Raw genomic sequence first — 13703 nt, 5'->3', positions numbered from 1 at the left:
CTGGCTGATCATTCCGGCCATTATTGACTTCCGACGCCAGAAGCGATCGTGCGTAAAGTTTTGTCATGCAATTTACATATATAAATAAAATATTGTTCGCATATTAAAAAAAAAAAAAGAACGTAACTGCGGCGAAGGACCAGGAGCTTTTTAACACGTCTTTTAGACATGTTGCCTAGAAAAGTTGCTACGGCAGATAGGATTAGGTAATTGCATTTATCGCTAAATGCGCAACGGATTATAGATCAAAGAGATTACGAATCAGAGTAGAGAAGCTTCAGATCGCTGGATATATACAATAGAATGCGCTAAAAAGAGGAAAGGTAATCGCGCTTTATCGTGAAAAAGCGTGACTCTAAAGTACAATTAATTTTTCGGGATAACGTGCCTCGCTAACTTAGCCAAATCGATTTCGAAGTTGACACGCGCAATATTTACTATTAGGCATAACGCGCTGTTACAAAACATTGAGTCAATTACACAGTATATTGCGATAGCTAGTACCACCACCGAGTGTGCGTTGTGGCCAAAAGCAATGTTTTCTTACAAATCAGAGTTAAACTTTAATTGCAACTGAAAGGAGAAAAAAGTACCGAAAGTTAACATTCAACGCGTAACAAACGTTTCTAAATATAATTCTGGTTTTCCTTCGAGTTTTCGTCTCGTCGTTCAAATATTTAAAAAAACCAGACTGGCTCTACCGCGGCAAATCAAGTTGTCGTAAGTCAATAAAAAATTTGTTAATTGAGATTTGCGACTACAATTGCGTTATCGTAGATCCGGTCTGAAAGAATTGCGCGAACGAATATTTTACTTGTTAGAGTGTGTTGTTACTATATATGTATACTTGTTACAAACTATATTCTTACGTAAAATTCCGCATACGCTTGTATACCGTGTCATTCGGCAGACAATGAGTGTATATGTGTATAAAATGTATAACAGGGATTTATAAATTATACATATATATATATATATAAAGTAAATAGTGTCACACACGCACGCACTTATACGCACACGCATGTTCTTGACTTCTGAGTCTAATAGGATTCCCCTCTTCCCCCAAATAAATAAAAATAAATATATAATTTTAACTCTCGTGTCACAAATTATTTAAAGGCAAAAATATTTTGAACTTAAAAAAATATCTTTTATATAAGTGTTCAGTGTGTTGTTCTAAAGTAATAATGCATTGTATACTCTAGTCGGAGAGATCGATTAAAAAATAGAAAAAAATTGTAATAATTTCACACGCACTCTCTGACAACTTGTTGCTACTTATTTACGCCATCATCAAATTATACATACAAGATCTATTGATAGAAAACACAGACAAGGCTCAGAAGTCTAGAATCAAATAATGCATATATTTATGATTACCAAGCAAATAATATAACAATATGTGTACGGATTGCCCGTTAATATATATAAAAACTTACCGAAAATAAACATTATATGAAACAATTTTATACAGATATAAATAACTTAAGTAGTTCCTTTACTATAATTGCTGCACAATGTGCACGTTTTTCATAAATAAGTTGTCACGTTACTTTCATTCTATTCCATAATCTATATTCACGATTTATACATACTACCATCATAATTATATATATTAATAGTGAATAAAGAAAATCATGCCACGATATATGATTATATATTTTTTTTGCGTCAAAATCAGTACAAATGATACATATACTCGAACATACACTACGCATGCAATATAAAAGCTATATTAAAATTTGAGTTGCAGTAGTACCATGTTGTATAATTTTTCACAATATTCTTGATTACGCTTCAAGGCAGTAGTATCATAAAAAACACTTAATACAGTAATTCCTCGCTAACGTTCCGCTTCTTGATTCTGCAAGCGGAAAGATGTCGAGGAAAGTATTGTTCCGAAAACTGTTGGTTATTATCTCTGATTGATTCGATTGGATTCGATCGCCGCCAATCCGCGCGAAGCTTCGGCGAAGCACTTTTAAGAATTGGTGGGGATGACTCTCAGCACGATACCGCGGGAAAAATTCGGCACGTTAGCGAGGAATTACTGCATTTTTTTTGAAAAGGTACAGTAAAAGTTTTTTTCTAGATATCACTCCTTTTTTGTAGTACATATTCTCTAATTATATTAATAACATTAATATTTATATTTTATATACATATTAATTATAATAATATTATATTATTTAGACCGGACCAGTGGTCTCGCGGCCTGAGTGTGATAGCTGCGAGCGGGAGGTCCCGATTTCGAATCCACGTTGTCGGATTTTTCCGAACCGGTCTCTTTCAAGTCAAATTTAATAGATTGAAAAAACGAACCGAATCGAATTAGCTTAAAATTGAGCGTGGGAAATGTCGAAGAGGAATGTAAAGAAATATTGTAACCCTGGGGAATCAATAAAAATTCTTTTATTCTTTTATATTACTTACAAGGGAACCTCGCTAACTCGAAAATTCTGATTTTGATGAAACATGTAAGAAGAGTCGATAGATGAATATTGACATTTGTTGCTGCTCAAAAAACGGTTTTAAAGGAAATCATTTCTTATATGTAAAGCGGCTTTTCATTTTTCTCAATTTATCTCGAAAATTATTGAAGATATTGAAAACTGTTTTGTACAAAAATTTCATAGAAAAAAATTATTTATTTATTTATATTGAATTAAAAGGAAATAATTTTTTAATAAAATGTTTTCACAAATTTATAAAAAAAAGTTTTCTAGACAATTTTATTAATGTAGGTAAATAGAGGTATTCTTACCATAAAACTTTTGTATAAAACATTTTTTAATATTTCCAATAGTTTTTGAGATATATCAAGAAAAGCGCAAAGCTGTTTTACACGTGAAGAGTGTTTCACTCTTTAGAATCGATTTTAGGCCGCTACTGAACATGTCTACATTCATGTAGTTATCTATACATGTGTACAAAGTTTTATTGTAAGAACATTTCTATGTAATCGCGCATTAATACAACTTTGAAATAATTATTTTAATAATTATTAATTATTCAAAATGTTTCATTGATTGTGCAATATTATTTAGTTTGGCTGGAGATGATCTAAACTTAATATAACTTTATTTACTTCAGCCATTAAGCCAAGAAGGGGACTTTGTTTACAAAAGATGATTTAAACAAATAAATACAGATCAAAACATCCCGTAACGACATTGTAAGTTAAATTATTGAGTGAGTTTGACACCACCGCCATCTGTGGACAATTGGTTTTAAGTTTTTTTAATTATTTTAAAATAAGTTTTTCCCAAAATTTATTTTTAGCATCTTTTTGTGAGCAAAGAAACATCAGCACCGCGATCAACGAAGGTAACGCAGGACGAAGATCGCGAGGCAGCGCAGAAGAGTGCAACTATCGTCGATAGAAGGAGATACGGACCCTGCGGCGTGCGCAGCAGTGCAGCGGTGATTGACCGCCAGATCAATTTTCAAACACATTCAAACGTGTGCGAACTGATTTGAATGACGACAGTGTCACGCGCGCCTTACAATTGAGCGTATTTCTTACATTTTATATAAGTAACTATCTTGCGTTATACAGGGTGATTCAGAACAACCTGTTATCCTTGAAAATACATATTCTTGACTAAATTCTAAGACAACTTTTTATTTGGCAAAATTTTGTCTGAAGCTTACTTTTTGAGTTATTAATAAAAATAGTTGACTTACCACAAGTCGGATACAAGAGGTAGGCAGGAGCGGCGCAATTCGTGCCCATCCCTTGGTAGTAATACGCAATATTTACAAGTAAATTATGTTTATGGAAAAAGAGTTGTCGCAATATATAATATTTGTTTCCGAATAACTAAACTATTTGCAATAAGTTTTTAAACAATAAAGATCAGCGATTCAGAAGCATATAATATACAAATTGCTATATGCTTTTGCATTTAAGAGTATTGGACGTGACGCAATTTTAGTCGTAATCGTAAGTGTTGGAGAACAATTGTTTACAATCGTACGTTTACGACTAAAACACGTGCAATAATCATCGTTAATGAATTTTATGTAATATGTATTATTATAAAACACAAAAAATGTTTACTGTCAGTTCTACCGCTATACTTGGCGCGAGACTATGGATGCGTTCCGAGTTACGCATATCACGTATTTATCTATACTATATGTTACGTGTACTATAGATAAATGCGCGCATATGCGTAACTCGGAACGCAGCCTATATCTACACGAAAGTGTTGTCCCCTGGCGGCGACAAGAGGCGAAGTACGCTCAAGCACTGTCCCAAGACGTGGACGAATTCGTAGAACCTAGTTTTTCGGCATTTTGGACTTTGTATCGAGATATCTCCGTTGGGAAGGTACGGAGGAAAAAAACCGCGAACTAAGTTTTTTCGTGCCTCGATCTCAACTTTCGATTGAATCTACTACGAACTCGATCGGTTTAGCCGTTGTTGAGATCGGAAAATCTCGAAAAGTCTCTCGGCTAACGGCCGATTTCTTTATACCTCTCGATAGCTATCCTCTGGATAAATTCCTCTGAGAACCAATAAGGAGAACCAATTTTGGGAGATATCTTCTAGACAAAGTTATCGAAAACTTATCTAGAAGTGAAAAAATTGACTGTAAATCTCGCGTATAAGAGACACGGGGTACCTCGCGCGCACTTCGTTTGCGCATATACTTGGCGCGAGGCACTGCCGTGCCTCTTGATATGTAAATGATATTTTTTCTTAATGACATGTCGCGCGCGTGGCAAATATAAACCATAGACTTATATATAAATAGACCCAGCGTTCTGTGAGAGGAGTTGTCCGCGTCTTCTAAAGGACGGAACGATATGCATCCAGGTGCTGTCTCCGTCGCTCCGCCGGTCTGGAGGGGGAACGTCGATGGATAACGTTGAAGGAAAGCGAACTTAAAGGCGCGTGTACCGCACTTATATGTGTAATAGGGTTAGGTTAGGTTACACGGAAAAAGACACAGAAAATGTCTCAGTGTTGCATTTGCAAATCGCATTGTGGCTCCCATGCAGATATTACATTTCATACGTACGTAAATAACTTTGAATTGCAGTAAAAATAGTTACATCTAACCGACAATCTATATATAATAATAGAAACTTTTTTTTCAAGCATACCACGGTCAGAAGAATTTCGAGCAAAACACATATAAGTGCGGTACACGCGCCTTTAAGTTCGCTTTCCTTCAACGTTATCCATCGACGTTCCCCCTCCAGACCGGCGGAGCGACGGAGACAGCACCTGGATGCATATCGTTCCGTCCTTTAGAAGACGCGGACAACTCCTCTCACAGAACGCTGGGTCTATTTATATATAAGTCTATGATATAAACACGCTGTCTTACGTACAGATACACGCATTTAGTCGCAGATTTTTAGTACTTCAGATCTCGTTAATTATTGCAAATCTTGCAGTGTTAAAACATTTTGACTCAGTATTCTTCTTTCTTACCTGCCCGAACGATTGTACGGCTATTACTGTACACTCTGTATATACGTGTACACAATGTTGACTATGTTATATGTTTCAGTATTAATCAAATTTACATACTCCATATCTTTAATGTACACATATAATTTTTAGTAATCCGTCGCTTTTTCTTACCACCGAAGCTTTAAAATTCACACACGGGAGTAACAATATCACACTTAAAAAACTTCAAATTACTGGGAATTTCTTTACAGATTTCAAGTATAGGTTTAGAGAATAAAAGAATTATCTTGAAGTTTAAAAGAGAATTATCCAAGTGCTTCGGTGGCCTAACAGGGAAGGCGACGGCCCGGAAAGCCGGAGATTCCAGGTTCGACTCTTGGATGAGAAAGTTTTTTTCGCAATATTTTATAAATTAGTTAAGGGAGTATTCGCGGTCCTTCATATATGTGATGCAAAATTAGCATCCTATCTGATTTTAAGAATTGAAAATTTGATTCAAAAAACTTACGTAAAAAAATTTACACGTTAACGCATATATGTAAATGTATGCATACATATATATACGCACATTTTTCCGCACAACATCCTGCGTCGGCTCTTACTGACCGGACTTATATATATTTATTAGAATTATCTTATATAAAAACTAAATTCTACCTGCTGTATATACAAGTAAAATTTGTACATAAAAAATTTAAAAAACATTTCAAATACGATATTTCTATCATCATTTATACAGAGGTGTCCCAGAATTGGTTTAACATCTCTCGTAGGCAGATAGAAGGAATAAAACTGAGTCGAAAAGTCCTATACCATTTTGCTAGATTCGCAATAGTTACTGAGATTTTAATTAACAAAGATCCGCGAATAAGCATGCATCGGGNTGTCTTACGCGCGTAAGACAGCCTGATGCACGCTTATTCGCGGATCTTTGTTAATTAAAATCTCAGTAACTATTGCGAATCTAGCAAAATGGTATAGGACTTTTCGACTCAGTTTTGTTTCGTCTACCTGCCTACGAGAGATGTTAAATCAATTCTGGGACACCCTGTATACGTAAGATACAACCGTAAGGTCGTTCGTTCTCCCCACACACATTCGTTTACATCGTGGTATATATTTATCATTTCACAACAAACGCCTGCTTTGTAGTTATCGATGATTTCGCGACACGGCAAGATTCGGCATAAATACGCATAAGCGAAACGTTTTAAACCTTTGTAGTACCAGTGTGTAGTATTTTCTGCAAGATTTCTAATTTAATGCGTTGGATATCAGTATGCAGAAAATGGTAAGTTATTAAGTTTTTTTTATGTCTAATGTTGATAAATTAAATTGCTGTAAAATGAAACTTTTGTGTTTGTAACCGTACTCTACTATAAAACATAGAATATGAAATGTCGGACTATAGATGTAGTATCTTAAAAGCGTATTGTTAAATGTCATTGTTAAATTGAAGGAAAAATAAAAATAATCAAATAACAATAATATATATTGTTTTAGAATATAATATTAAATTTTCATTAATGTTGTCTTGCACAATTTAATATTTGAAACGTGTTCTCAAAGGATAAAACAGTTTTCTCCACCTTAAATTTGTGAGTCGAAAATATGTAATACGCAATTTGTATTGTACTTTTGGTTTCGTAATTGTCTTTTTGTATGTCAGATTGGAAAAGACAAGAAATAAAAACTATTCTGGTAGATAGAAATATACACATCGTAGAATAGTGAAAAAAACCGTAAAAGTCTAGTTTAGAGTTAATCATCTCATGAGCTTTCTAAATTGTTATATTGAAAATTATACGCAAAACATACAATCACATACATCTACGGATGCCAGTTATGTAAAATAAGCATATATTTCTTACTTTTTAAATAATAACTTTTTGTATTATAATTGTGTTTCTATTTGCATCAAAGTTTCTTGTCTACAATAAAATTTAATTTTATAGACAGAAACTTTGCAGACGCTGACATTCTTTGGACTTATATGCTTCCTATTTGTCAACGGAATTACTTCTACCGGTGACGACCTTGTGTCTCACGATCCGACATGTGTAACACCGATAGAATATAGCATGAATATTACCGCACAAGTACCAAAAAAATATCTCCCTATTGATTCTTTTGTCACACTGAACGTTTCGTGTGTACAGAAAGAAATACGAGTATATTTCGGACGTTATTGTAAAGTTGTATACGATGTTATTATTGATACTGATATTTATCATAATAACTCGTATAGGTTATACAAGTCACTTTTTACAAAAGATCGATTCATTGACATCAGTCTTATGAAGCAGTATCAAAAAAGTTCTATAATTAAAAAACAAAAAGTAAATCTCCAACGTGGAATATATTGGATAACTGGGAGATACAATTGCAATTTAGAAAAAGTTGCAGCAATTTTTCCATATGTAGATCAAACTAAAAAAGAAAAGTACGTGAAAAAGCTGGTAAAACAGTAATTATTCCTTTTTTCATCCTGTTGAAATAAGATTTTTAAAGATTTATTACAAAAGTATCAATGTTCTTATATAATCTACGTGTTTTTATTACATAGATATTTGATTTTACCCCGTATTCCTGCTGAATGGATATTTCCATATTGGGAAAATCCCGCAACTAAGGCCACCTTTACTATTCGAATTAACCATGACTACATTGATGAAACAGTTCTCTCACATATGCCTGGTGATCGAATTTTTGAAAGAAATAAGTTCTATACTTCATACTACACTTCATTTCCTATTACACCTGCAATGTCCACTCAATTGGTAGCAATAGCAGTTCTACCTTATGAAAGTGTCATTTTATTGTTAAATACAATTTCTGTAAAAAGCAGATTACAAGTAATAAATGACACTACATATGCACGATCTCGAATTAATGACATCACGAAGTTTATCAGAAACAAATGGAAGGATATCATAAAAACATCATTCATTTCATAATAGCTGGAATTCACTGGAAGTGAATTCCAGCTATTATGAAACTGTAGTAACTACTAGACTTGTTCTTTTTAAGTAAGATACATATCTCAATATTCTAAAATGAGTTTGTGAACAAATTTACACATGTCTACAATAATAATATTCCATTAAAAACATGTAAATGTTTAGAGAGGCTGACATTGTTTTCAATAGAGAAGTAGATTCGATTATAAGAAAAACACAAATAACATGTTTGATTGCACGCAGTGTGATACAAGAAATGTTCAGTAATTGGTTAGTTAAATTTAAACAATCTGATCCTTGGTTTATCAAGGGGTTTTCAACATTTTATGGAGTTTATCTACTCGATCAGGTAATACTTGCATTTATAATTCTGTAGCTTTTACACCCCGAGAAAAAATGAAAAATCATGTAATCAACATATAGGATTATATGTAAATCGGATGTAATTTTGTATAATCGTAATCTTTTATCTAAGTCAAATATGGTTTTATGTGATCGCGTAAAATCAAAATTTGGCGCGATCTGATTTTATATGATCATATATAAATATATAAAATTAAGTACAATAACAAGAAAAAATATATGATTTCTTATATGTTTATAGGCGATTTTTGGCGATCGTATGGTACATATACTAAAGTGTACCAAACTATAATTTGAAGTCACTCGAAATATAGTTTGGTACACTTTGGTATATGTAACATACGATCGCCAAAAATCGCCTTATATGATCATATAAAATCAGATTTTAATAACATATATATAACATATATATAACATATATATAACATATATATAACATAGATATAACATATATATATAACATAGATATTTAATGCAAACCGAGAGAGAAGAATAATAGTATGTATTATGTAGTGATTTCAGACATTTTGGTGAAAGATGTTATTGTCACATTGCTTTTTTAATGTTTATATTATACACAAAACTTCTTGACTAATGTTAGTACTAATAATTTGCTTATACTAGAAGGATTTCTATACTTGATACCAAAACTTTAGTAAAACAACTTTGTAATACTAAGTTCACCTAAAAAAATATAACGAAACTAAAATATACATATGCATAATCATATAAACTTTTGGTAGATTTCCAATGAGACTTTACTGATGTCGACTGTGGTTCAGACACGACGAATGGTTTTTGAATATACACAAGCATTTACTGAATATTATTTAATACAAGATAATTCATTTCTCAAAAACGAAACTTTTGATAAAATGTGGAAAGAGAGAGGTAAGAAACATTGTCATTTAAACCTTAAATACAGTTATCCAGGTATCATTGTATGCATTTAGAAACATTAATAAAAATAAATCTTGTGATTATAATTTGATTATTTTCACACATCGTATTTATGTTATAGGATTTAATATTTTCTATATGATGAATAATTTATTCAGTATCAAAAATGTTCTAAACGACTTTATTTTTGAGAAAGCGATAAATTTGTATAACACGTGAGTATTAGAGTTATATTATAAATTGATCATTAAAATAAAAAATTGTGGGTTTAAGCATGATTTTCTACGTAACGTGAAAACTTATTCAAATATTCTATACGTTTAAGACAACTAAACTCGATGTAATTTTTGGTTTGTTATCTGTTGTTACTAATAGTAGTACATCAAGTCGGACATATAAGGAACATTTTACTCTTGATAGTATATGGAACAATATAACGTTTGTGCCAACCATATATAACAACATGTATTTGAAGAATATAAATATAAAAAATGTGATAACTTCATGGATAACACAATATGATTATCCTGTAGTACAAGTAAAACGGGAAAATGATAAACAATTTCTAGAAATTATGATTCAAGATTGTGTTACGGTTAAAAAAAAGAACATGTGTGTATACAAGTGGTGGATACCTATAATCTACGTAAAAATATCAAGAAAAACGTTTACTACTAATTATGTGTACCTAACATCAGACGGAACAAGTATTTTTGTTGCGAATATTGAGGAAGATGATTTTATCGTAATCACGGGACAAAATGGTAATACAACATAAAGAAAGTATAACTGTAATGTTTTATGTAGTCTCTATAGTATATTTGAAATTTTTAACATCGTAACATTTATGCTTTTTTTGCTTTCTTTTTCTTGCTTTTCTCTTTCTTAATTTTTTTTATTTGTAATGTTTTTATTCAAACATTTATTTGTAGGATATCGCGTCAATTATGATCGTCAATCTTGGGAAAATATTGCTCTCTTCCTAAAAAGTGGAAAATCTGAGATTTGGGATGCATCTAATTTAACTGACGTCACTTTAGCACAAATTCTTGACGATGCGTTTTATTTTTTAATACAAAATACAAAGTATACTGTACCTCGTGGTGCAAATATTGAAAATATAGACATATTTTTCAATCTTGCAAGCAATGTAGTTCGCGTAAAGAATTTGTACATAGTGTGGCATTCCGTACTTACAACTCTTCAATACATATCAAAGATTTTTCCATTATTAGAAAGCGCAAAGATCAAGGTACATATTTTTCCAGTGCACTACGAAAGTACAAAAGTAAAAAATCCTAATCAGCAACTAAATAAAAGAAACTTTCACTGAACTAGTTTTATAATATACAGTTTATAAGTTACGTTTCCTTCTGCAGTTGTTTTTGATCACCTGACAGAAAGAACAGTATAAAGTAATTTACAAAAGTAACTAGTAAAGTAACTTTACAAAACAGTAATTAATATGCAATGATTCTGAAATAAACATTTTTGTAATATTTTAAGGATTTACAGATTAATCAAAATATATTAATACACGTTACACTTTTTTTATAGACTAAAGTTCTAGAAATATTGAATAGTTATCTGGAAGATATATCACATAACAATGTTTCCGAGAATACTGTCAGTAATCAAGTATATCACGAAGTTTTAAAATGGACATGCATTCTTGGTGGCTTAAAGTGCAAAGAACATATTAATGCTATATTAACGTGGCAATTTGAACATTATATACAACACAGGTATGTTTTTTTATGTTTCTAAAAGCGAAGTGACGTCTATATAACGTCACTTTGCTTTTAATGTATTGTATAATAATGTTACAGAACTGTTACCTGAATCTTGATGCAGTAATATGATATTGTACGGATACTAAAAAATAAGAGTGAGTTAGTTTTTAAATAGAATTTTAGTTATTTCTATAAAATATAAAAATTTGTACATTATAATTACAGACAGTTACATATACAGCTGTTTGAATATGACGTCAAAAGACGTTTTGCTTGTACGCTTATAAACGTAATTGCAACTGTGACATTAGTGATAATACATCATTACAATATCATACTAAAAGTAAAACGCTCGAGTGATAATTGAGTAAATAAAATTATATATTTTTGTAAATATTTGCAGATTGTTGCCAAGTTGGCAGAGATGGATATATTGCCAAGGACTGAAGTTAAAAATTGTAACTAAATTTATATTGTGGCTTAAAATACAGAATAATTACTTGTTACAAGAGAAATTAGAACAATTCTTTCAACTTCTTCCTTGTTTCAACTTTGGATTGAATTATAGTTTGGAATCTTTGCGTTTTGCAACATATAAGCATGTAACAAAAAGTGATTCTTTTACTATTCTTTTTGATATTGTTGCAAGACATATAGAAGATGTTTCTTCACTGAATATTATAATAAACGAAATAGAACATAAATATTCACCAAGGTAAACAGATTTTTCTATACACTTGTTTATCTTTATACTTTATACACATTATTACTATATATAATCTATATTTTATGTACATATATATTTTACATGGTCGATATATATTTATATTAAGTTTATTCAATTTATATACATTGTGTTTAGCATGTCGTATAAAAATTTATTGCATATACTATGAAAGTTTGTGTACTAATTATCTGGTATGTATGTTTTATTTGAAAGATATATGAGCCTACTTGCTGTTGTGAATTTTAGTATTAATCACATATATTTAGAAGAAGATTTTGAAAAGGTACATTGTGTAAACTTAATCGTGTAATAACTATAAATGTAAAACATATTGTTTTTGTATGAATATGTATTAATATGCATGCATATTACAGTTTTATTAGTAATATACAGGGTGTTCGTAAAATTTTGACATAGCCGAAGTATGGAGATAAATTGAGTCAAACTGAATAGAAAAGTTATTTGCCATTGTGCAAAATTTGCAATAGTTAATGAGATACAAAGTAATAAATGTGTGCCAATGAGCGCGTGAGAAGCGATGTTCCTGACTCTGGCGTAGATGTGTGACTGTCAGAGCAACAAGAGGCGGAGGCGGAGTGAACAAACGAGCGCGGCGTCTGACTTGGCTGTTTCGCGGTCAGCCGATATTCGGCGGTACGCAAAGGAGCGATCAGCGCTCGAGGGATAAAGATAAGATGCTACTGCTCTCCGCGATCAGGTGACAATCACACACGCCTACACAGTCTGAATTAACGCTTTTCACGCGCTCATTGGCGCACATTTATTATTTTATATCTCAGTAACTATTGCAAATTTTGCAAAATGGCAAATAACTTTTCTATTCAGTTTGACTCAATCTATCTTCATACTTCGGCTGTATCAAAATTTTACGGACACTCTGTATATAGTCTTTGTTTAGCATAATAAACTAATATGCATAATAATAAGTGTTTTTTACAAGTAATATTACATTCATTATTATCACACGATGTTTTTAGATTCGTAAGACTGTAGTATCACTTTTTGGAAAACTGATCGACATATATAATATAGAGAAGGTAAAAGTTTTTTCTATAAATATAGAAAGAGAATTTCTGTAAATATTTTTCTTGTAGTTTTGCATTGGTTTTTATTTGTTTAAATCAAAATTTTAGTTATAATTTTTAAACTGGTGTTGTTTTGGCATTACTTTCGTTGGTTTACAAAAATATATTCTATAGCAATCTTAAACTTGTGCAAAGAATATAATACAAGATGGTATAGTAAATATATTTTGTAATTTTTTTTAGGCGAAAGTTATAAATGATGTCATTATGAAAAAAGTTGAGAATCGTCGTATGTTTGTAAATGACATGAAAATGAACATTCGCGATGTACTTCATTCCCAGCAAACAATTTCTGTTTTTGACAATTTCGGCGCAGACCTTGGTAACAGAAACTGTTTACAGAAATGCTACAATACGGAAACACCGCCAAAATTGTTAGCACACAGAAAGAAAAAACGCAACAACTCTGTTGACAAATACATGAGAGTATTGCAGCCAAAACGATTCCATATATGTCAGTGAAATTAACAACAAATAGATGGT

The 13703-nt window shown here is 31.7% G+C and overlaps 1 protein-coding gene and 2 long non-coding RNA genes across 3 annotated transcripts; all 3 read left to right on the top strand.

Annotated features, from left to right (window-relative positions):
- The first annotated feature begins 4741 nt into the window (after positions 1-4741).
- Positions 4742-5300, top strand: LOC109860337. The gene is made up of 2 exons (XR_002250810.1): positions 4742-5026; positions 5111-5300. It is a non-coding gene; the product is annotated as an uncharacterized LOC109860337 (long non-coding RNA).
- Positions 5301-6576: 1276 nt separating this feature from the next.
- LOC109860346 (aminopeptidase N-like) lies at positions 6577-13682 on the top strand. The gene is made up of 10 exons (XM_020439359.1): positions 6577-6722; positions 9498-9645; positions 9776-9869; positions 10030-10418; positions 10587-10906; positions 11212-11399; positions 11791-12102; positions 12328-12397; positions 13113-13172; positions 13404-13682. The coding sequence occupies exons 1-10, from the start codon at positions 6711-6713 to the stop codon at positions 13680-13682; spliced, it is 1872 nt and encodes a 623-aa protein (XP_020294948.1). The 5' UTR covers positions 6577-6710.
- Positions 7721-8720, top strand: LOC109860338. Its single transcript, XR_002250811.1, has 3 exons — positions 7721-7874; positions 7998-8460; positions 8557-8720. It is a non-coding gene; the product is annotated as an uncharacterized LOC109860338 (long non-coding RNA).
- Positions 13683-13703: the final 21 nt, after the last annotated feature.

This window comes from Pseudomyrmex gracilis, unplaced genomic scaffold (assembly GCF_002006095.1).
Source record: "Pseudomyrmex gracilis isolate BER0280 unplaced genomic scaffold, ASM200609v1 scaffold_368, whole genome shotgun sequence".
NCBI classification, from domain to species: Eukaryota; Metazoa; Arthropoda; class Insecta; order Hymenoptera; family Formicidae; genus Pseudomyrmex; species Pseudomyrmex gracilis.
The sequence above is the reverse complement of the archived record's forward strand: the minus strand, read 5'-3'. Positions and strand labels throughout refer to the sequence as shown.

What these genes read in the sequence shown, in the direction of transcription:
- LOC109860346 (XM_020439359.1), top strand. An exon ending in TAAAATGTGGAAAGAGAGAG is followed by an intron (nt 9,646 to 9,775) that starts GTAAGAAACATT and finishes TTTATGTTATAG; the next exon opens with GATTTAATATTTTCTATATG. An exon ending in GAACATTATATACAACACAG is followed by an intron (nt 11,400 to 11,790) that starts GTATGTTTTTTT and finishes AAATATTTGCAG; the next exon opens with ATTGTTGCCAAGTTGGCAGA.